Here is a 25,735-nt window from a genome sequence, read left to right as displayed (position 1 = left end):
AGTATAAAGACTATATCAATGAAACAGGAGCTAGAATTGCTAAATCAACTATCCAAAAGCTAATTCCAGTGTAGTAGTGTAGAAATGTATTATTTACTAGCGACAAGGGCCATTATCCTGTTATGTTTATTAATTTGAAAAATCTGCATGAACAAGAGTATTTTTCTAATATACAGTCAAATGTTTGGACTCACCCTCTCATTCAATGTTTTTTTCTATATGTTTACTATTTTTAGATACATTTTTATTTAAGATACATACAGAAGACATATATCAGATATATGAAGCAAGATATATGGAATCATGTAGCAAAGAATAAAAATTAAATAACTCTCTCGGCTGGCCTGGGAATGCCTCAGGATCACCGTGGAGGAGCTGGAGGAAGTGTTTGGGGTGAGGGAAGTCTGGGAGTCTCTGCTTAGACTGCTGCCCCCGTGATCCGGTCCCAGATAAGAGGAAGAAAATGGATGGATAGAAAATTTAATATTCAAATCCTCAAATTAGCCACCCTTTGCTTCGTTCAAAAATATTTAATATAATTCCATATATCTTGCTTAATATATCTGAAGTCTTCTGTACATATAACAAATGTAGAAAGTGGTAAGAAAAAAAACAAAACTAAACATCATATCAGAGGGTAAGTCCAGACTGTCGGGTAGAGCATGTTTAAACAGCACCAGTCAAAAGTATGGACACACTATAGCACATCGTCTGAACTCAGTTGACTGCTCCTTACGTCTGCAGTTAGGGAACCCCCAGAAGCCGGTGGCGCACATGGAGCAGTCTCGCCCGATCACGTTGGGTCTGCAGAGGCACTGCCCTCCAAACGGCTCACACGAGTCGCTCTCTGCCCCCACCTCATGGCACCCACAGGGCATCGCTCCGTTATTAAAGAAGGCCGAGAGGGAGACCGCCGAACTCAGGCAGAACGGAGACGCTGTGGTCGGGCTGCGGAGGAGAATATAAGATGTCATATTGAGATGTTAGAGCTTTTATGAATCATCTTTCATAAGGTTTTGACTAAATTGATTTTTCTGGATAATTATTTTTTATAATGTATCCCACTACATCTACAATCAATAAATAAACGTATCAAATAAGATGACACTGTTATAACTGTATTTTTAAATCACATACCTTTAAAGGATCACTGCCTGTAAAATTTGTGCTATTTGGAATTAATCTGAACTCTTGATTTATTGTTAAAGCACTGATACAAAAAGTACATTTGCTTATAAAGCTTTGTGACTGTTTTCTTAGTCAGAAACTAAATAAACTATATGCAAATAGATGTTTTAATTATCTATACTGACTTTTACATAATATAAAGATGTGAATATTACTAAATGAAAAGTATAAAATCAAATCTCTTCATATTTGATACACTTATTTGATGTAGAAGCTGTTATTGGGGCTAAGAACTGATTACATGCAACTGAGTTATATAAAGAAACAAACAAAAAACAAAAAAAATGTATACAAATGTATGTTTTAACTATAATCTACTGGATAAACTAGATCTAGATTTTCCACAATAAAAAAACTGCAGGAGTAAAAAAAAAAACATTGTTGCAGGGGTATGAATATATGTGAATACCGTTAAATTAAAAGTCTCAAAGTATAAAATCAAATGTCTTCATATCTGATAAACTTACTTGATGTAGAAGCTGTTCTGTCCACAGTTGGTGATAAAGTCATAGGATTTGTCCAGTGGTTCCTCGTTCAGATAACTGGAGCTGTAGGACGACTCAGGCACCACAAGCACATAATCCTGCAAGAAATAACAAAACATTAGAGTTGATTTACAAATTTATAAACAAAATAAGATAGATGATATGTTAAATTTCATACCAGCCACAGTGTTTTTCCTGCCGGGATCTGAACAGTGAGGAAGACTTCATGATCGGTGACGTCTAAAATGATCTGATTCTCTGCCACAAGGACGTTACGGCAGCCGAACGCGTGAGGGCAGTACGAGGCGTTAGTCTGACCTGTGGGAGGCAAAGAATAAAATAAAGATACTGGACGATTAAAATCCACTCATTGTAAACAGTATTAAAGGTGCATCGTGTAACTTTTCTGGCGTCACTTTTTTTTCACATGCTTTTGTCCATGGAGATGTTATTGCTTTGCCTGGAATGTTTCAAAACTTTCTATCTCCATCTATCTCAGAATACTTGTCAGAATACTTGTTTTTCTAGGTATTTTTGAGTTACAGTCATTACAATGAATAAATGTAAGGTTGAGCTGTTTACTGTGGAACATTACAGACACTGACATTTCCATAGAAACAAGCAGGTGACGGACCCACAACCAAAAAGTTACATAGTGCACCTTTAAACAACAAAATATAGTATGGTTGGTGTGAGTATGTACTGTACATACTGAAGATTTGGCACCATTACTTATCAGTTTCAACACTACAAGGAACAAAAACTGTATACAATAATTGGCTTAAAAATATTTGTTTTATGAATATTGATCTCAAAGCCCCAGTATGTAACATTTTAGCCAAAAAAAGACAAAAATTAAAGCATATTTTTTCAGTCTGGTTGTGTTTGTTGCACTGAAAAACTGAAAAACAGTGTGAGCAGGCTTACATCTCCACAAACCTGACTCTTACTTGGCCTCTTTCTACTTGTTTTCATGGAAACGGTTTTCCTTTGGATATAATATTCCACAGTATGGCATAAAACGTATATCTATCTCTATCTAAAATGTTCTGAAGTATGCTTTTCACTTTCTATTTCCACAGAATCATGCAAGTGACGAGACACCTCCACAAACTTATATATACTGTACCTTTAATTCTAGATGCATGTGTTTATTTACTTGGATTGTTTGACTTGTTTCAGTACATTTTGTCATTTAAGAAATAAAATCATAATGGTGCATGTAAATCACTTTTATTGTCACCCATTTACTTATTGTGATATTAAGCAAAAATTGAGGTCATATGTAATTAAAAACTAGTGAAAAAATGCTCAAATAAAGATAAACATTTCAAGTCCATTTAAAATAGGGTGCCTATTTATTCTTTGCAGCGAAACTCGTGCTGTCGCCATATTTAAGTTTCACAAATAATAAATCACATTGTCTTGACAGTTGGCATGCACAACACTGTTATCTATAAAGGAAAGGATGAAAGATAAAAACAAGCGGAGTACGGACCCTGCCAGATGCGTCCCCCGTTGATGTAGACCTGCAGAGGGTAGGAGGGGTGCTGGGGCTGGTGGTAATGGAGGATGAACACGTATCTGCCCAGTGTGTGCACACGGGTGGAGTACACAGCGGCATTCTGGGTAAAAAGACAGTTAACAAAGACAAGACAAGTTTTTAGCTCGTTTAAAAATATTGTGAAATTGAATTACTATTTGTGACATACAACTTAAATCTCAAAATTCAAATAATCTTGGATGTTTTAGCATGTTATAAACTAAAAGGACCTGTACAGAAGTTGTCCTCATGTATCTAAGCAAAACTTGCCCTGCCCCAGTACAGATATATTATACAAGCAGCTCTTGAGGTCAAAATAAGCCAACCTATATTTTCCGATCATCAGGAAGTGCAAAATTCCGCACTGGTCTCTGAGACTTGTGAAAAGTGCTCATAAACTCATCGTGGTGAATGATTATGATGCTAGGAATGCATAAGGTAAGTGAGGAATAACTTTGGACCACTGCAAACCGTATAAAAATTAACTAGACTTCACGTAAAAATCAGGTACAGTGCTTTTTACCATGCAAATTTTGAGACACATTCACAGTTTTGTGCGAGCCTGAATGTGATTTTCAGCTCTGATAATTTCCTGAATGTCTCTCCCCACTTTTCACCAACATACAAGCTCAAATGAAGATTCATACTTTGTATTTAAAGGTTCACTGTGTAACGTTTTGGTCACGGGTCCGTCACCTGCTTGTTTCTGTGGATATGTCATTGCTTTTTCTGGAATGTTTCACAGTATGATATTAAACAAATTAAACATTACATTAATTCAATTAAATGTAAGGTGGTTTAATTGCTCTAAAATACCAAGAAAAACAGGAATTCTGACTGTGAGTGGGGTTGCCTCTCCACAGATCTGACCTGTAACTTGGTCTGGTTTGGTCTTTGTGATGATAAAATGGTTTAATACCACACTGTGAAAAATTTCAGACAAAAGAATAACATCTCCATAGAGAAAAGCATTTTACAGACCCTCCACCAAAAAGGTTTCACATTACAATATTAAGTTACTCTACACCAGGCTACATATTTATTCTTTGCAGTGAAACTTCAGCTGTTGCCAAATTTAAGTTTCTAAAATAATAAATCGCAATCTGTACTTTTTTTATTTCTTGCCTTAAGACCCACTTCTACTCTCTGTTCTCTATGTTTTTAATTTATTTGATTTATTTAGTGCTATTTTATGATTTTTATAGTTTTGCTTTTATTTTATTTTTACTGGTTTTATTGTTTTAGGACCGATATGATACATTTTTTAGCCGTTTACCTTTTGTTGTCTTTTTTCTGCTCTCTGTGTAGCACTTTGGAAACTGGTTTGTTTGTAAAATGTGCTTTGTATATAAATTATGTCGATTTGGATTTGAACATTTCCTTGTGTTACCTGCACAGAGTCGAGCCTGATGTGGTCTGCATTGTCTGCACCCAGGGGTGGTCTCTCTCCCCCGATGGCGCTCCAGGACGCGTCTGCCTGTGGTGAGCCATGTGGAGGGGGCAGGGGCACGGCCTCAGCGGGCGATGCCAGGACGGGCTCCTGCATCGATGAGCTCTGGCCCTCCTTCAGCACCAGGGAGTTAGAGGGAGTCTGGAAACGGGACGGGACGCAGGACGTGCTGTGGAGAGAGATGTTTCTATTTGAAATAGCGTTGAATGAGAAAGTTAAAATTACAGAAAGGTAAATGAATCTTACGTGTCAGGAGCGAACTGTCCGTGCGTGCTGATGCAGTGGATTTTAGGCTCAACATACTCCATGGTGAACTGGTCCTTGGGCACCAGGTAAACTTTGTGCTATAGACAGAACACAGGAAAACAAAAAAAAAAAAAAAAATATATAATTTAGCAATAAACCACTACTCAAATACAAACTCAAAACAGTATAAATGTGTCCCTCAAAATTCCCTGTATTAAATTACCACTAGCTGCTTTAGCAAACAATTTCAATAATTTGAAGATAATACTCACTGCCATATTATTTAACAACTTATCTATACTAGAATATATATATATATATTTACATATATTAAAACAATGTTTAGCCATAATTTGTTTACTGTATTATGATTGAGTAATCCTCTATTGCCTCGCATTGGAGGTTGTAATGCTCAGAAATGTTTAGTTTTCACCTACACTTTATCTCTGCCCACACCTCTGTATTTACTTGCTATTATTAAAGAAATTCAGAGTCTGGATCATAAAGGGTTAAAAATGCCACATAGCATAGCATATTAAACAATAAAACCACACATGGGGTTGTTTGTTTTTTTTCTAACCCCCCTCTCCTCATGTTATCCTGTATTGTTTTTTCTTAAAGGTGCACCTGAGATGGCAGCAATACCTGAATTTCCTTCTGGGAATCAATAAATTATCTATATTTATATATTTATCTATAAACATAAATAGCTGCTTGCTACTGTGAAATTACCCTATTAGGCCTTTCAGTTCTGCTAGTTTGAACAGGAAGTCAAAGGACATCATTTGACATTTATTTAGTAAGCCTTCAGCTGGAGCATCTCATTTTCAAGGGGATCCTCACAAAAAAACTTTAGTATAACTGATGTTGAAACTCTCTCTTCTTTATCCCTTATAATTTTAGTTCTAAACAGTCATTATTGTTGTACGTGTGGACATTTTTCTCACCAGGAAGAAGCTGGCCCTCTCGGCGTTGAGCAGCACCTCTGCGTCGGTGGGCAGCGAGAAAACGGACACGCGGTTCTGATCGTCCACGGCAACAGCTCGGCACAGGAAGCTGCCACACACACGCAAAGGTACACACACATGCACATACACACACGCACAGACGCACACACACATTATAGGACAGGTTTAATGTACAGGCTGCAGACAGTGACAGCAGAGTGAGAAGCAGCTGTGTCCACATCAACTGAAACAATTCCAAATGTGTCAGTCAGACTTCAGCAAACAGCCTCAGCCCACACCAGCTCATTACATTTACACCTGGAGTTTCCGTTTGCAATATTTTACAGGTGACTGTGTTGATTTGTAGTTAGTAGATTATATAACGATGATGATCAGTGACATACATCGCATCTAGAGGCGTTATGTGACAACACAACAGCGCCGGGTTAGACAGTGGAATTACAGATGGTAGCTTTAAAGAGGCCGATATTCAGTTTGGACTCACTACCTGCCTAAAAATATGTAAAAAGCTTCATGTTAGTGCAAAGAACAGCACAAAATATGACTATACTGCTCTCTTAGCCAGTTTATATTTAAACAGGTTTGTGGATGATATTGTAATTACACTTATATAGTCTGCAGAAAATGAAGAAAATCTGCCCTACATATTACCAATTTTTTAAAACTGATAACAGCATCAGTCATAAAAATTTGTCTACTTGTTTCTGTATTGTTAGACCCTTAATAATCTGGTTATAATTAAGAGCAGGGTTCATCAAACTAAGGCCTGCGGGCCGACTCCAGCCATCCACACCCCTTTGACCGGCCCCCCAGCCCCTCTGTCCCCCACCACTTGAACTGGCCCTATGAGGCAATCCTCAAAAGGCGTCATGGCCTATTTTTTTACTTTACTTTATTTTTTGACAAATAATAACACGTCTGCATCTTGTATGTTGTAGATTTTTTCAATAAAAAATTATATTTATATGGAGTATTTATATTTATATAATTCTATGAGGTATTTACATTCACCACCGAATTTTCGTCACCTGACAAGCTCGAGATCAAACAGTGAGAGTAATACACGTGCAGAGTTCTGTAGTGCAGTTAAGGACAGCAAAATGGCCAGTGTTAAAGTACTTGACAGAGAGTGCCGAGTTTTCAAAAAACAGTGACGACTGATTATTTTTTTGTTCAGTGTAAGCACCATGCAGTTTGAAAGTGTGGCGGTTTTCAAAGAATATAATCTGCGTTGTCAGGGTTATACAATTCTGTTATACGGCCGACCCGACCCCGGCCCTCATCACAGTCAAGAGCAATAATGTGGCCCCCAGAGAAAAAAGTTTGGTGACCCCTGATTAAGAGGAACCCTGATGCTAAAATGTAAACAAATAAACATGTTTACAATTGGTCAATAAGTATTTACATTTTACCTGATCATAAATGCATATGTAAAATCAGTTGTATAAGTTGTATTATAGTGTGTATAGGTCCCACCTGTATTTGCAGTGCAGCAGGGTGAGGGTGCTGGTGTGCGCTCGGCCTCTGGGCTCGTTCACAGACACAGAAAGAGTTTGGGGCAGTTCCTCTTCACTGGAAAACTCCACCACCAGAACAAACTCTCCAGGAGCTGGCACACGGCCGCGCAGCTCAATGCTAATCTGAAGACCAGAAAAAGGAATATTATTATTATCATCTTAAAGCTCCTATATGACACAAAATTGACTCTTGAGAGCTTTAAGCAATGTTATGATGATTTTATCTCCTCAAAAACATAACCTGAATTGTGTTTTGTTTCATTCTGACATGTTTATTAACAGCTACCTTTTACCTTTAGTTCAGTAGAGATTGGCAATTCCAGGTCTGAAATTATCCAAATGAATAGTAAAGGTGTATGAGGTTTAAAAACACAATGGAGCTCTTCCTGTATTACCACTTGGCATCATAAGGTGTGTGTTAAACATGTGTGAGTGAAACAAAACACAACTCCAGGTCTGTTTGTGATGAGGAAACAACATTATAACATCAAAATATTAATAGCGCAATATGGGCCCTTTAAAGCATTCATTATTCTGATTACAAAATTTGTCAAATGGAACAGAAAACACACACCAATATTCCTGTAGACGTGCAAATGCAACAGACAGCAATCAAAAGTGAAAATAAAATACATAGCAAACTCAGACGGTCGATGTCCAAAAGCTTTATCTAATTTTTCAATTACGTTTCGGCCAAACAGGCTTCATTAGATCACCCTTAATGCCTTGGGCCACAGCATACCAAGGCAAAAAGGGTGATCTGATGAAGCCTGTTTGGCCGAAACATAATTGAAAAATAAAAAAAATCTTTTGGACATCGGCTGTCTGAGTGTGCTAAACATGTGTGTATGTCAAAACATACACACACACAAATTTACAAAACACAGTCCCTATATAAGCCCAGAATAAACACACGTACATCAAACCCGCTGCAGACCGCCATGTCCGGGTGCCGTGGGGTGACCTTCTCCGTGGGGCAGGGGCGGGGGAGGTGGTTATCGTTTCTACAGCTTGCATCGTTACCGGAGATGGAGGGGAAAGAGTCCAGGGACAGGTACGTGTACTGCAGACAGCTACATGGAAGGAAAACAATTATGAGAACAGCTGATATGTGTAAGCCTGTCACGATTAGGGATGTGATGATTTCCAAATTTCTCAGTACAATATTTTCACGATATGCATCTCATGGTACGATATTTATTGAAATATTTTGTAGAAGCTAACAAAATAGCGAATATGCTACTTTTTCCTCGACAAGCCTTTGATTCTGTAATAAACCAAAGAGTTACAGTTATTTAATCATGTAAATTGTACTGGAACAGAGCAGAGGATCATGGTCTATGTAGTTCCCTCTGTTACTTTTAGCCATTTCTGAACCATAACTATGAATTTAAGCAAAGAAACTTGTAATTCGATATATTGTGATGGTCCTCGATAGTATTGAAAGACTTTTGACGATATGATTTCTGTTATTTTTATATCTCTAGTCACAATAACACACTTTGAAGTACGATATATCACTGAAGAAAATATAGAAGATACTGAATAATAATACTGAAACTAATTTATGACAATGACACAATAATTCTAAAGGATTATCCCCCAAAAAACTATTGAAAATGTATATCATTTGGTTAGGAAGCATGAACTGCACTAAATAAACAGTAGAATGAAACACTTTGGTAGTTAGTATCTGTAATGTCCATCACTATCCTGATTAAATAAAGGTCAATAAAAATAAAATAAAGAAGTTATTTATTCGACCCTCTACAGCTCAAATCAAATGGTAGAAGAGAAAAATGACAAAAAGTTCCCCACTAGTGTAAAGAAGAACTCCCCACAATAAATAAACACTAAAAATACAATAAAATCCCCAAAGTGATTGCTCCATCTAGCATATATTAAACAATAACTCAATATAGTAATTATCGTGACAGGTCTGGATACATGAGGAACAAAATTTGCCGAGCTGTGAAATAAAAATTCTTACTTTTGGCTGACATCTGGGACAGGGCCATAGGTGCACGGTTCAGTGACTTTGATTTGTAGAATAGGAGCTTCGTAATAAGCACTAGGCAGCAGCACCAGGTAGTCCTAAAGTAAATAATGAAACAGTTAAATCCAGAAAGTATTGCCAAACTGCATAATGTATGAGATATCAATATTCACAAGCTCAGGTGAAGTGCATTGTAGATTCAATGACCTTTTTCACAACCTTTTTTTATCATAACATCACCAAACCATTTCCATACTTCTATTCTGCCAAAAAGCCTATCAAAATAGTTGGATCTGTAATGGGTCTACAATTATATATAGTTTCCTCAGCTCAAATCTAATTATAATACAGAAAAAAATAACAAAAAGTTCCACTAGTACAAAGAAAAAAGGTGATTGTGTATGTAGTAAGTGTTTCTAACCAGCAGGATGCCCTCGGCCTCGATGACCACGGTCCAGGTGCCCGGGTTCAGGACAAACGGCTCCACAAAGTTGTTCTGAGGGACGTTCACGAATGTGGGCTCAGCGCTGGGGGCAAAGACGATCTGTTTGGACTGTTCAGAGCCTGCAACACACACGACAAGACTAATATTATTTAATGTTAAGCACACAGTGTAACTGCAATATGCAGTAGCTTTTAGTTTTTACACATTGTGAAAATGTAATGGTGATCAAGTGGACATTTTGTCACTCCACACAAAGCTCCCTGTAATATGTATTATTTTTTATTACATAAAAACATTGAGGGTAATCAAGGACACATTGAGCACAAAGGGAATTTAAAGCAACAGTATGTAATTTTCTGGAGGTGGCACATCACCTGCATGACTCCATGGAAATACAACATGGAGGTAGATATGTGTGATGCCACATTGTGAAATATTACAGTCAAAGGTACATTTCCATGGAAACAAGCAGGAGGAGAACCTCCTCTAGGCAGAATAAGAGTCACGTCTGTGGAGATGCAAGCCCGATTACAGTAAGGACACATCAGAGGTGGGACCAAGTCGTTGTTCTGCAAGTCTCAAGTAAGTCTCAAATGTTTGACCTCACATTCGAGTCCAGTCCCGTCAAATACAGGCAAGTCCAAGTCGAGTTTCGAGTCACTGGCCCATAACTCCAAGTCAAGTTCAAGTCGTCTGCTTTGAGCTTCAAGTAATTTCAAGTCTTTAAACCAAAGAATTAAATATAGCTTAGATTTTTGCAATTTATATTAATTTTAAACTAAATTGTACTTAAAAAATCATGGTATATGAGTATTTATATATGTGTTGTAGAAATGTTATTTTTTCCTTTTTAAATGTCTTAACAAGAGTACAAATTATTACGGTCAGAATAGAAAGAATTAAGATTTAAGAGTGCTTAATAACAGCAAATGTGTCAACTAGTCTAAGCATCAAGTATTCTCAAGTCACATGCCTCAAGTCCGAGTCAAGTCCCAAGTCACTGCCCTTCAAGTCCAAGGCAAGTCTACTTTACCAAGTCAAGTCTCAAGTCAAAAAAGTAGTGACTCAAGTCTGACTTAAGTCCAAGTTACAACTTGCAAGTCCCCAATTCTGCTTGCTATACATGCCTTTATTTTAGAATTTTTTTGGGCTAAAAAGTTACACACTGTGGCTTTAAATGAATAGGAGATTTGCAATCCTTATAATAGTGATAAGAAGTATAACATTTTGGATGTTGAAATAAAAAATAGAGATGTAGAAGTAGAAATAGATTTAAAAGTGTGTTTCAGGCAATGTTTTCACAACTGAAATTTTCAACTTTTTATCCAACGTGGTGACTACAGCACAAACTGGGAATTTCTTAGACTGCACAAGGAAATTATTACTTATTATTAAATCATTACTTTAGGTGAAAAGATCATTACTTATGAATCAGTTATTATCTTCACATAAAGCAGATTGTACTAATTAAACCCTTAAACTGTGGAGTTCAGACGTACCTTTGCGGTTGACCTGATAGGCCGTTATTTTACCGTTGGCGGTGGCGGACTCAGTGTTTACGTATCTGAGGATGAAGCGAGTGAGATACACGTCTGCCTCACTCACATACACCTGCAGCTGCACCGTGGGCTACACAACATTTAGGGAAAAATATCGTAAATAAGGGAGCTTTTAAAATCATAACCGGTACTGTCTGTGGCCCGAGGAGGAAGACGCAAGGACGCACCACCGAGATGTTTGTCACCACCAACAATTAAAAAAGAAAGGAAAAATGTATTATTCACCAGATCCAAACAGAATGCAAGAGAAGGAGTTTTTGAATGTAACCATATTTTCATGGTTTATGTCAGAAGTGAAACACAGATTTACACAATGGTCTTTGACAATAATGTAATTAATATAGAATTATAAAGCCAGTGTTTGGTAATATGAGATAGGTTATTGTGTAAGACCATGGTGTAATATAAGATAATCCTTTATATGATTTACATTACTGTTAGCCCGGCCAGGCACTGCATTTGTATTGGTATGTCAAGATACTTTAAAATACTTTAAGATCTGAGATATATTTCTGAGTCAGTGAGTCAATTTGTAAATATCTGTCTTTATTTATTTGTATCTTTTATTTATTTATCTTTATTATTCAGTACAGTGGGTTTATAAGCCCTTTTCATAACTTTCAGAGGCCAAAGTGGAGTTTTGCTGTCACAGTGATGTGAACAACAACTAGCATGCTAACAGCGCACTTCTTGGTTCACAGATTTTTGCGTTACAATTAGATGTAGTACATAGCAGTCTCCTTTTGACTCTTAGAGCTGCTTTTACAATATATCTGTACTGGCTGGGGCAAAACAAATACTTTATTACATTATCCCCCCTTTAAGAGTCTTGCTCAAGGGCACAATCATTTATATCGTTTGCCTCCAACCATAGTATCCCTTGTGACTCTAGTCATTCATTTCATACCTTAGAGAAAATCCTGGTGCACCATTAACTTTTCGAGTGGAGGGTTTTCTTGTCTCCATGGACATATTACAGTTTTGCATTTATTATTCCACAGTATGGAAATAAACTTGGTAATCGCAGTGGGGGACAGGTCAATGGTCAGATCTATGGAGACTCAAGCCTGCACATAGTAAGAATTCATGTTTTTTTTATGGTATTTTTGACCTTTAAAACACATGCAATAGACAGGGTTCCCACTCTTTTTCACTGACAAAATTTCAAAAACTTTTCCATGACTTTTTCATGACCTAAAGTGAATTTTCTATGACTTTACAGCACTGTACATGTGTAGACTTGATCATACTTCTAGGGCTAAATATGAAACGTTAACCCTTTCCACTCACATTATGGTTTGGTATTACAGTTTTTTAACATTCAAAATACTGTCAGTGCATTTATCGTCTCTTTTAAATAAAAGGCGTATATGTTTGGAAATAATCATAATAGCCTAATGAAAATCTAACAGAACTGCAGATGCGTCCAAGAGATACTAAAATTCCATGACTTTTCCAAATCTTTCATTAAATTAACAAAATTCCATGACTTTTCCAGGCCTGAAAAATGACAATTTCAATTTCCATGACTTTTCCAGGATTTCCATGGCTGTGGGAACCCTGAATAGAGAAAATGTAAGAGAGATGTTTAACTTTACAGCGGAATATTTTAGGCAAAGAAGTACGATCTCCATGGAGAAAAGCAAGTAGAAAACCCTCCCCGTTTTAAGTTATTTAATGTGCTTTTAAGGAATAAGAGACCCAAATTGTGAGTGCGTCGCTCTGGCCGGGCTAACAGCGCAAACTCCGCCCCCACGAGCTGCACTTACAGTGGTGGCAGTAGTAGTGCCACGCCTCCTCCAGGATGGTGACCCTGCCCCACACCGGAGTGCCCCCCCTGTTTATGAACCTCAGCAGGACTCTGAACAGGTCCGGAGAGCTCACCGTGACCTGCGCCACCACACGCGACTGCACCACACACAGAACACAAGGCAAAGGAAAGGAGAGAGGAGAGATAGGCACGAGGGAGTAGGAAAGATGGGTTAGGAGGTAGAGGAAGGGTACAAGAAAATCACCAAAAATGAACTTATACCATGACATGCAATCGGATTACATTTTGTTGAAGTTAAAGCAAGAAATTCAAGACACTCGTGCTAAAATTTGATATAAAGACAGGGGCGTCAGACTGAGGGGGGTAAATGGTACTGTTTACCTGGGGCCCAGCGAAAGAAGGGGGCCCCCACAAAGTCTTATTATATGCATTTTTCATTTGACAACATGTAGTGTGGGCCCACCAAGTAAAATAAATAAATGAAATCTATGACTGTGGGTGTCCAAATATCCTGCTTTAACTTGTTTGAGAAGAAATATTGTATATCCAAAATCAAAAAGTTTTCACCACCACCACCGTCAAAGAAAACAACAACAATATTTCATGCATAAAGTCCAAATTTCAAGGGCCACAGTACTTTTTAAAATACAAAATGTTACAATAAAGCAATAATTTTAGAGGTTTTTATATACTTAAAAAAAAATTACAAGTAAAGACAACTCAGTATTTCTGTATACGTTTTAAGCAATATAGTGTATATAGCGTGATAAACAAAAAATATACTACTACTACTACTACTACTACTACTACTACTACTACTACTACTACTACTACTACTACTACTACTACTACTACTACTACTACTACTACTGCTACTACTACTACTACTACTACTACTACTACTACTGTACACTACTACTACTACTACTACTGCCACTACTACTACTACTACTACTACTACTACTACTACTACTACTACTACTACTACTGTCACTACTACTTCTACTACTACTACTACTACTACTACTACTACTATTACTACTACTACTACTGCTACTAGTACTGCTACTACTACTACTATTGCTACTAGTACTACTACTGCTACTACTGCTACTTCTGCTGCTGAAGCTACAACTACTACTACCGCTACTACTACTACTACTGCTATTACTACTGCTACGGCTACTACTGCCACTACTACTGCCACTACTACTACTACTACTACTACTACTACTACTACTACTACTACTACTACTACTACTGCTACTACTGCTGCTACTAGTACTACTATTACTATAGATAAATACTACTTCAGAGCCTGTGTGTAGTGCGTACCTGAATGGGGCTCATCTGGGCGTACCCTCTCCAGCTGAAGTCCCTGAACTCCACAGGGTTGTACCCAAAGCGCACAGGTCTGCCGTCCAGCATGGTGCCCTCCTCGATCTCAAACTTCAGGTGGTGCAGATCGGGGAAGAAGTGGTCAGGACGAGGACTGAAAATGACAAGAACGTGATTGATGAGAAATAAATAATACAATTTTACAGGGCCAATATTAAGCTATTTTCTGATCTATGTTTTAATATAGATATTTGTTTTGTTTCATTCACACATGTTAAACACACAAACCCGGCATATTTACGCTGAGTGCTTCATCAAACAGCAAACACTCAATACAGGAAGTGCTCCACTGTGTTTTCAAACTCCATACACCTTCACTAGAATAATTTGGATAATTTCAGTCTCTAATGAACAAAAGGTAGCTGTTAATTAGCATTTTGAGCTTTGGAGATGTAGAGTAGGGATGTAATGATATCCAAGTCTCACGATACGATTTCGTCACGGTACGATATAACTTCATGGTACGATATTTGTTGCAATATCGTTGGAAAGCTCACAATATGGTGGAGAGGCTCACGATTAAGGATGTAAAAATATATAAATCTCTCGGTATGATATTTTCACGATATACATCTCAAGGTACGATATTTATTGAGATATTTTGTGGAGGCTTACAAAACTGAATATGCTACTTTTTCCTCTTAAAGTGCCTTGACAAGACGTAATCCAAAGAACTAAGACTTAAAAGTGCTTAGAACTGTTATTTCTTCTTGTAGTCTGCACTGAAATGGAGCAAAGGATCATGATATATGTAGTTCTCTGTCTTTTTTAGCTATTGCTGCACCATAACTCTTAATTTAAGCAAAGAAACTTGTAATTCAATATATTGTGATGGTCCACGATATTATTGTGAGAACTTTGACGATACGATATCACGATATTTCGGTTACTGTTACATCCTTAATGTAGACAGATTCATAATAATGTGTGAATGAAACAAAATACAACTGCAGGTGTGTTTTTGAGGAGGTAACAACATTCTAACATGGCTTAAAATTCACAAGAGTCAGTTTTGTGTAATGACCTTTTATAATGTCTTCCACAGACTTTATAAACTGACCTGCTCACACATGAAGCACGTATGAAGCACTTCAAATATCTGTAAAATCACCTGTCGCAGGCTCATTGTGAGAAGGGAAAACCCAATTTTGTCCCAGTTGTTGCACAGTTGTCGATCACGCTCATCAGAACTGGGAGATAAGACCAGGGCCCTGACCCCACTTTGAACTTTGTACAAGGAAAAGCTTTTAACCTTGGTTGGCCAGGCTACACTTACTAACTCTGATACGACTACCACTACTACTGTGGACACACTGCACGAAGTAGAATATTTTAGTAACTTAAAGCAAAATGTGAAGACCACAGGAGTCACAGATACTCACAGGTTACACTTGGGTCCCTCCACATTGGGTCTGCAGCGGCATCGTCCATTTCTCTCTCCACACGACTGACCAGCTGCTCCTCCAATGTCACACTGACAGCCTAAACACACACACACAAGCATATACAGTACACACATTACAAACTTAATTATGGCGTTATGTATTTATATTTATGTTTTGAATATTGTTCAGACTGAGATCAGACCTTGGCATCCAAAGTAGTTGTACTCCTGCAGGTCGTAGTATCCGTCTTTACACGTGGAGCAGGTCCCACTGCACACGTTTGGTTTGCAGTGACACTGGCCACTTTCCTGGAAGGTAAGACGCATTTATTACAGCTGCTAACTGTTATTTTAGTAGTCCACTAGTCAGCCATTACTGTTGAATTAGTCGATAGGTCAAAGCATTTTTCCTTTTGAACATTGAGACGCAGACTGTCACAAATATGCGTCAAATCCTTTGGTTAAGATATATGCCGAGATAGCATATGCTGTTTAGTGCAAACGCAGGACCTTCCTAGGAAACTTTCGGCAAGTTTCTAGTTGTCGCAAATTTGCAACATACCCAAATTTCTATATATATATATATTTTTTGCTATAGTCAATTTAATAATCTCAATTTAATTTAACATCTTAATTTTAACATCTACTTTAATCTACCAAAAACACACACAAACTTTTTTTTTTTTTTTTTATAAAAATCTATATAAATTCAGGCATTAAGGGGTTAAATACTTTTTTGGTGACTGAAAGCTTCCAGAAAATATTTATAAACAGAGTATTATTCATGCAAATCTTAAATTTATATTATTTTTGACATTTTAATTATGAATGACACTGTCTATGTTATACAGTGTTTTTCCATGTGTTTTAGAGTATATGGAATAGTGTAAATTTGTAAAATTTATGATGATGACATGAAAAAATATTTTAGAATTAGAGTTTAGAGAATGATATCAAGATCAGCTACAACTTTGATTATTATTATTATTTTTTTTTTTAAGTATGATATGATTTACCTGTGCACACTCAGCTACTCCACTCACAGTACCAGCTACGTTGCATTCACAGCCTGTGGGACAGACCATTGTAATATTACAAATGTTGAGTTTAACATTACACATAAGTATTTATGTTTTGTATCTCACTGGAGCAGCCATCAGGAGTATCAGGAGACAGGTTCCAGAACAGAGGCTTGCACTGGTCACACGCTGGACCTTCAACGTTATGACGACATTCACACTCACCCTAAGAAAAGTTTTGTAAAAAATAAAAAAATTAAAATCTTAGCGAAGTTTAAAAATATCACCCAAAATTTTGAAACAAATTTAAGATCCAAAACTGACCACTGGAGGTGGCACCACGTACTGCACTGAGCCAGCAGGATGACAGGTGCCAGCTGTAAGAGAGAAAACACACATCATAAAAATCATACTTTCCACTTAATATTTTCTATAAGTGAGCTGATATAAAACATATTATTGAAACTATTTTATGGTACTGATCCAATTAAAATAAAGTAATATAATCCCGATAAAACTAGTTTTAAATAGACCTGAGCTGCAACAAATAAACAGTAAAATTAAGCAATAATTGGCCATAGAAATGTCTTATTCAACCCTCTACAGCTCAAATCTTATCGTATTACAACAAAAAAAAAAAAAACCTCCATAATTTTGCAAAAAAAATTTACACATGATAAATACTGAGCTTCAAAACATATTGTTCAAGCTTTGAACAATAAGTTGATATAGTAATTATCTTGACAGACCAAACCAGCGGTGTGCATAGGAAAAGAGTGAGTAGCTTCAACAACCTCGCTCCTGATTGGCTCTTTAGTTGTTATAACGATCCAAACTTAGACTTATATTTTATTGATCCTTAAGGGAAATGACATAGTAGCTCACACTTCAGGTCAAACGCTTTAGAACACCACATTTTTTCCAGTTTTTTACTGTTTACTGTTGACCAAAACCTTTGATTCATGAAAGTGTCCACCTTTGGCAGATATAGCAGCTGAACACACTCGTGGCTCGTTCTTTTTACAATAGAAATCAAATATTCTTCAGAAAGTTCTTCCCAGGTCTGTTGCAGAAGTTCCCATAAATGTGTGGCACTTGTAGGTTGCTTGGCTTTCACTCTTCTGTCCAGTTCATCCAAAACCAGCTCGATGGAGTTTAAGTCTGGAGACTGTACTGGACACTCCATGTTTTCAAGCTCACCATCTTGTTCTTTTTTCCTGAGGTACTTTTGGCAGAGCTTAGACTTGTGTTTTGTTATCTTTCATCTTTTATTTTAACCTCTGGCTATTCAGTTCTTACCTTTGTACCATTTCAAACTATTCATTAGACTTGCACGACTTGAATTGCAATAAATAACTGGAAAAAATTAGGGTGTTCTAAAACTTTTGACCTGTAGTGTACATAATAATAACAAAGAGAAATGGTAATAATAAATTCTAAATAAGAAGCAAAAAAAATGTATATACAGTGGGTCTTACATTGGCAGTTTGGGAATCCGTACGCCCCGTGAGCACAGCTGTCGCACTTCTGTCCCACCACATGGGGTAAACACGAGCACTGGCCACTCTCCTGGTCACAGCTGCTGTAGCGGGAGCCTTCAGCGGAGCACTGGCAAGCTGTAATAACATGTAATATTAGAAAAAAGTGCTGTATGACTCCCATTAGGTGTCACGTTGATACTGGTGAATGAATGAGGCTTACGGGAGCAGCTGGGGTAGCCGTAGAACCCGGGGGCACACTGTTCACAGGAGGGTCCGCTGTAGTTTGGGCGACAGTGACAGTGTCCAGAAGAGGAGCAGGTGGTGTCCAGGGCGGTGCGGGGGTCACATGTGCAAACTGGAGAGAGAAGGGGTACAGCATAAGAAAGGTTTTTTGCTCTGTACTCTTCTCTTTTCTCTTTTAATGTTAATTTTATGATGATTCTTTATGCTTTGATTTGTTTGTGTTGTGATTTTAATGTCTGTCTTATTCTGTAAAGCACTTTGAATTACTTAAAGATGTACTTGGTTTTCATTTTTGTCAAATCATTTTAAATTAGGAATACAGGATTAATCACAATCAAATCGAAATCGCAATTTAGGGAGTTTTAGTTGTATTTATTTTTATTGTTAACTAAAAAAAACAAACAAAATACAGTCTAGGAACACCCAGGTCAAGCAGCAATATGATACAAATATTCATGAGGTGGATTAGTCTGGGACTTCTGAAATACTTTATGAGGATGTGAGTTTGTTCACTATGAGTCTCCTTGTTTTCAAATTAATGTGACTGACAGGTTGATTAGCCAATCAAGCACAAGCATGTCTGTCCGTATTGGTTAAAAAAGGAAAAAAATATCACAGGGGACTGAAAAATATGGAGGATTTCTGCAGAATCAATAAGGGAACCTGTGTGTTAATCTGAAGTGAGATAAATGATGATTTTATTTGTAAATAAAAAGTGGCAGATGAACTCCTTTGTTTCATATGTGCCACTGAAAAAAGCAAATCTGATTGGATGACCAAGTTTGGCCCGGCTTTAGACGTGAGGGAGTGCGTGGGGACCAGACTCATAGTATCTATGTCTATGAAAAATACAGAGAGATTATTCTGGATTTGCCAGGTAAGAGGTGGATTATAGATTTCTAACCCTGTAGTTTAGATTTGTACAAACATGCTCTGAAATATGAATCTCGTATTAGTTTGTCACTTCAGATCATTCAGTCTTTTTGTCATTTTTCTGGGCATGTTTAAAATGTGAACTTTGAACAGAATTACTTAAACATACAGTAAATCCCCAAATAAATATTTTCCCCAAATTGTCCAGCCCTAGTTGAAAAGAGTTAATAATAAGATTAACTGTAATCATGAGGTAATGTTTGTATGTTGTCCTTCAGGCATGTTTTATTCATCGTGTGGGTTTTGGGACTATGGGACTAAGGTTGGAAACTAGTTAATTTACAGGTACACAGCAAAAACTGGAGGGTTCAGTTTTCAGGGTAAAATATTTTAGAGTTGTTTTAACACAAAAACTGTTATTTTAACTATTTGAAAGTTAAATGGGGGCTCGAGTTGGGGTTATTTGCCAGAGTTGATATGGTTGAAGTTAATTTAACTTAATCTGGCACCTCCCACCCACCACTTCAAACTCCCGTGAGAGAAGATCACTTTGAACCAGTTTTGTTAATAATTTAATTTAATCTTTTACAATGTTTTTTACAGTGTACCTTAATTTACTTTACAGTGTGTGTAGTTACTACTCCCCAAAATGTTAAATTAACAAAAATAAAGACATCTCTGTATGTTGTTTAGCTAAATCAGGATAAAACTCTTGATTTCCGGGTTAAACAGGAACTTTGGTCCAGTGTTACTTAATTAACATTTCCAAAAATGTTAAATTAACTCTGGAACAGACTGGACTCATAGAAACCCTGAGAAAATGTTGAAATTGTTTCTGTGAGAGTCATTTTTAACACTCCACTTTTTGCTGTGTATATGTTTTTGTATTGTCTTGTTTTTAAGATGCATTGTTCCCCAAAAAATAAATACAAATACAAAAAATATGACATAGTGCACCCATAGACAAAGAAGTAGCCTATGACAAAATTAAGATAAAGAAGCAATGGTATTTCACATTACTGGAAGAAGACCAGCAGCGTGTTCTTGTTGCAAAGTTTAAAAGGTACACGGTGTAACTTTTCTGACAGCTGATGAGGGTTCACCATCAGCTTCTCTCCATGGGGATGTGATTGTTTTGCCTTGAATGTTCCACAGTATGGTATTAAACTTATTTGTTTTGCATTTATTCCATTACAATAGTTTTTATCGATTCAAAATACCATGAAAAACAAGCATTCTTACAACACAATGAGGCACCTCTTTATAGATCTGACCTGTTTCTTGGCATTTTTGCTTATCTTGATGGAGATAGATTAGTTTAATGCTTCACTGTGGAACATTGCAGGCAAAGCAATAAAAGCTCCATGGGGACAAGCAGACCCTCCACAAGAAAAGTTACACAGTGCACCTTTAAAACTGGTTGAACAGTAGCAGTTGCTTTACTATAACAAACTGTAAGATAACTAAATGTTGGGTAATATGACAACAAATTAAAATTTCTAGGTTTCAGGTTTGATTTTCTGTACCATTTTCACCCCATTCACGCACGGTAAGACAAAAATATGCAAACACTCAATGCAAGGAGGGAGAAGTGTCTTGCTCAAGAACACAGCAACAGTATGCAATGGTCACAGCGTATTTCTATTCTATCACAAAAAACATGAACTAAGTGAAAACACATGGCTTAAGAGAATGAATTGTCAAACACAATATTACTTCACCTGACATCAACATTTATTAAACCTTTTATTTATTCAAACAATTGCCCATAGACCACTTAGTCACATTTAATAGTAGATCCATTCATCTTGCGCAGGTGGAGCCACAATAACGGACCATAAAAGTTTTACAGGCTAATATAACACTTCATGAGGAGGTGAAGTGTTCCCAGATGTGCTTTAAGCTTTAAGAGGGAGAAGGCTACATAGAAATATATAGTAAAAATGCTGGGACTTGTGTGAGTGTCGTACCTTCACAGTTTGGATAGGAGTGGAATCCAGATCTGCACTGTTCACATCTGGGTCCAGTGAACTCAGGTTTACAGAGACATCGGCCGGAGACATCACAGACCTCAGGGACAGAACCAATGCTGCTGCAGCCACACACTGAAAAATAAAAAGTTGTCTTTTAATGTTAAATTTAAGATTAAAATGTCTTACATCAGTTAAATTAATTCATTAATCATTGCAGTACATCATGGTTTTCCAAAGACTGGGTCACAACCTTCAGGTGGATCGCAAGAGAGTTTTTTGGGTCGCCTTGTTACGATCTGCATGTTGGTCTGCAGTATACAGTTCTGACACTGACATGCGTGTGATGCTCTCCTCCTGCACCCTGGACTAGAATGCGCTACCAAAACACAGATAGGCCCATCTATCTCATTACAAATGGTAATGTTAAGATATGTATAATTTTTTTTTTATTGAATTATTTTATTGACTATTTTGTTCCAATATTGCTGGTTCAATTGAATGTTAAGAAGAAAAAGAAATGTTCTACATTTAATGTCCAAATAGTCGACTTAAGGATCCCTTTTATTGCTGCTTCAATTAATGTTTTTCATTGTTTAAAGCTTGAATAATACTTGTTCAGAGAGACACGATCACTCAGTCAACAATAAAATATCCTCATTAATGTTCAGTAATGGTCAAATCCACCTTTACTTTGTGATTTGTGTATAATGTCTATTAACTTGAGTCGCAAAGGTTTGTGTCTTTTAAAATATGAGTCCCCAGAAAAAAAGTTTGGGAAACACTGCAGTACATTATTCCCATTAATCATTCACTCCTCACTCAGTGGTAGTAAACTGCTATTGTAGCCACAGCTGCCCTGGAGAAGACTGACAGAAGCAAGGCTGCCAATCTCCGACCACCACCAGCACTCAAGCACACACCACTTTCTTACGAGGCAGTGTGGGTGAAGTGTCTTGCCTAATGACACAACAAATAATGACACAATGGGAGTATTGTTAAAAATATGCTTGATACTAGGTTTGACAGTAGCCACTTTAAACCACAATACAACATTAATTAAGTTGTTTTGAATGATGGACCGAAATGTTGCTTGCAGAAAATCCAAACTAACACAAACTAAACTTTAACCAATCATTTTTGTGTGTTCATTCATATTTCACTCTTTTATCCAGACCACATCATGTAAACGTTTTCACAGACATCTGCAGCCTGGATCCTTTTCCATGATATAAAAAGGTAAAAAGTATATCACAGTACAGTTGAGTAGCTGTATCGCTGACTGTATAAAGACTCACGTTGGCAGAGGGGGTAGTTGAAGTACCCGGGGGCACAGCGGTCACACTCGTATCCTTGGAACCCACTGCGGCAGACCCCGTGTCCAGTCACTGAGTCACATGACCCATCCAGGCAGCCCGGACTGGAACACTGGCAAGCTGAGGACACAAACACACACATTAAATACACACATAATGATTATATATTTGAATCCAGCATTGTGTATTTGGGGATAAAATTATTTGTTTCTGATGCTAAAAATATACATATGTTTATTTTAATAGTAATTATTTAGAAATGAAATCTCCATGCAAGTATTTATGGTTTGTTTGCCATGTTTTTACCTTGTTTCATGAATCTATGCTAAAATATTTACCTGTGGATTGAGGTAATTAATAAAATAACTAATAAGAAAAAAAATTACAACCTAATTTCTACTATTTTAATTAAAAAACAGATCTAAAATGAATAATAGCCAAATGCAACTACTACAAAATAAAATTTTAATTATATTTTGTAAAACAAGTTGTAACATTAAACAGTCTATCCATGGGTTTCAGAATGATGAAAAATTTAGACTGTTGCTGCAGTAATTTAAATTCATTTAAAACAAAATATTATATCTTTTGAATGGGGAAAAAAAAAATTCTCAAAATGTTGCATATAACTGATATAACAGCTGAAACCTATGCATACAACACTGTATTTTTTTTTTTAATAAATTAAGGAGTAAGTTTCAAAAAAAAAGAAAAAAAAGAAGGTAATATATATTTTTTTCTTCTTTGTTCTTAACACAGCTACACTGTCCACAGTAATCCTGTGGGAAACCTGCTTTAGTTGTACACAGATTTTAAGAGTTGACTTTGTTTTTTGGCTCCCAGACTGAATCAGAGGTGTAAAGGTCCAAAGACGTTACAGAGCTTAGTGTCCTGCTGAGGAATGCTGTTCATTTGGGGTTAGTCTGTCAGTGTGTCCGGGCCAGAGCGTGCCGTGTGCAGACAAACAAACAAACCAATAAATCAAATGCTTTAAGTTCCTGTCTCAGTTTCGAGGTGGTGCAAAAACAATGAAAGTAAAAACGGATTGAATAAAACATTTAGTGGAAGCACCTGTTAGTGAGTGTTTGTAAGGTCAGTTTTTCATTTATTTGAGCAAAATTTCTGTTCCCGCAGTACATATGTGCTGTATATGCAGCTGTGTACTGTACGCATCTAGTTATAAAGATTTTTCTTGTTTGACAATCAAGAAGTGAGCAGTCAGCATGCTAGTTGTTCTGCTCTGGCCTCTGAAAGTCGAAAAACTCATAGTAGTGAATAATTAGGATGGTTGGCCATGGATTTTTTTTACATCAATTACCGTATTTTTAGGACTATAACTCGCACTTTTTTCATGGTTTGGGTGGGCCTCTGTGTGTGACTTATATATTAATGTTTTCACACTGACAGTCGCGAGAGGCTCTAGACTTGTGTGTCAGTATCTGCTGCTCCTATTACTCCTGTACCACTGTCACTTCAATCTACTTCGCATGTCTCCTGCAGAAAGAGCAGCTGTCCTGTCTGGGATCATGCTGATCACACCATTACTTCTGTATCACTGAAAATTTAAGTGACCTCAGTGACAACGGAAACCATCCTGTCGGGATTCAGAAAGGCCCAAATAATTCTAACTGGAACTGATGTTAAGTCTGACGACAGCTACAGAGAAGAGGAAGTGGCGCTCTGTTTACCTCCGGATGTCACGACGTTGCTCAGAAGTGACACGGAGGATGAAGAATTCAGTGGAAAAAATGCAATTTATAGTCCGGTGCGATTTATAATATGTTTTTTCTTCTTCTTTATGCATTTTTTGGTTGGAGTGACTTATACTCCGGAGCGACTTAGAGTGCGAAAAATACAGTAATAATAGCTTTTGTGCTTGACATACCTATTGACTCTCTTTAGACTACTGTTGTTTCTATGCTCTACATAATTCAGTAGATTACAGACTTGATGTCTCTCTCACCCTGACAGTTGAGCCCGTGGAAGCCTGGAGCGCAGGTGTCACAGTGGTCTCCGGTGAAGCCTGGTTTACACACACAGGTCCTGGTCCTGGGGTCTGGTCTGCACGAGTTATCCACTGTACCTGCAGCGCTGCACTCACAATCTGCACACACAAATTTATTTTAAAGTTACATTTGTTCTGTAAAATGTGTTTAGTTCAAGCAGAGATACACTGTGAAAGCAGCTCTTAGACTGAAAATGTGCTGTCTGCATTTAATTATAGAGCATTTTTAATCGTCCACAAACCAGTAAGTGATGCCAATGTGCTGTTATTGTTCTAGTTGTTACCACAGCTCTAAAATATTTGCTCTGGCCTCTTATGGTAGTAAAATCTTAAATAATCAAAATGTAAATAACTTGAACGTTTGAACTAGATCTGTGTATAAATACTACAAATGAATATATTTCTTCTGTTTTGCTACCATTTAATTACAACAATCAATGCACAATTTTGCAATCAAATGCAACTCTTTCACATTAATCACAAGCAAACGTAACATTAACTGTAAGTTACATCTTATTACCCATATTGCACATATTGCACAAGACACAGAGCTGAGTTTTGCCTTCAAAAGTAAAGCTATCAACAGCTAGCATGCCAACAGTGCACTTCCTGATCCTCAGACAACAACACGCTTTATAATTAGATGCAGACAGGAGACAGTGGATTTTGGGTTTTCATTATCAATCACCACAATGTCAAGAAATAAAGGACAGAAAGCTTCACTGTTATGAGTTATGAGTCTATATGATATACAGGTTTGTCTTTCTCAAATCTGTAACAAAAATATTTAACTTTTCATGATATTCTTTTTTTTTAATGGACTAGTATGGAAAAGGCTCCTTAAACTGTATCAGCAAACACAGCAGAATAAACAACAC

General features: G+C 37.1%; 1 protein-coding gene across 1 annotated transcript in view; it reads right to left on the bottom strand.

Moving 5' to 3' along the window:
- lama5 (laminin, alpha 5) overlaps positions 1–25,735 on the bottom strand; it is a 149,969-nt gene that overhangs the window by 43,247 nt on the left and 80,987 nt on the right. Inside the window, 23 exon segments of the mRNA XM_055166165.1 lie at positions 737–948; positions 1,656–1,771; positions 1,852–1,991; positions 3,172–3,298; positions 4,607–4,835; positions 4,913–5,010; positions 5,860–5,968; positions 7,357–7,520; positions 8,317–8,470; positions 9,388–9,491; positions 9,815–9,957; positions 13,167–13,305; positions 14,504–14,660; positions 15,949–16,048; positions 16,154–16,259; positions 16,967–17,019; positions 17,096–17,195; positions 17,294–17,346; positions 18,448–18,585; positions 18,671–18,805; positions 21,537–21,671; positions 22,835–22,972; positions 24,816–24,956. Coding sequence (XP_055022140.1) covers positions 737–948; positions 1,656–1,771; positions 1,852–1,991; positions 3,172–3,298; positions 4,607–4,835; positions 4,913–5,010; positions 5,860–5,968; positions 7,357–7,520; positions 8,317–8,470; positions 9,388–9,491; positions 9,815–9,957; positions 13,167–13,305; positions 14,504–14,660; positions 15,949–16,048; positions 16,154–16,259; positions 16,967–17,019; positions 17,096–17,195; positions 17,294–17,346; positions 18,448–18,585; positions 18,671–18,805; positions 21,537–21,671; positions 22,835–22,972; positions 24,816–24,956 — 2,991 coding nt within the window.

Source organism: Boleophthalmus pectinirostris, unplaced genomic scaffold (assembly GCF_026225935.1).
Source record: "Boleophthalmus pectinirostris isolate CB_2022bp ecotype Guang Dong unplaced genomic scaffold, ASM2622593v1 HiC_scaffold_8, whole genome shotgun sequence".
Classification (NCBI taxonomy): domain Eukaryota; kingdom Metazoa; phylum Chordata; class Actinopteri; order Gobiiformes; family Gobiidae; genus Boleophthalmus; species Boleophthalmus pectinirostris.
This window is presented reverse-complemented; position numbering and strand designations above follow the sequence as displayed.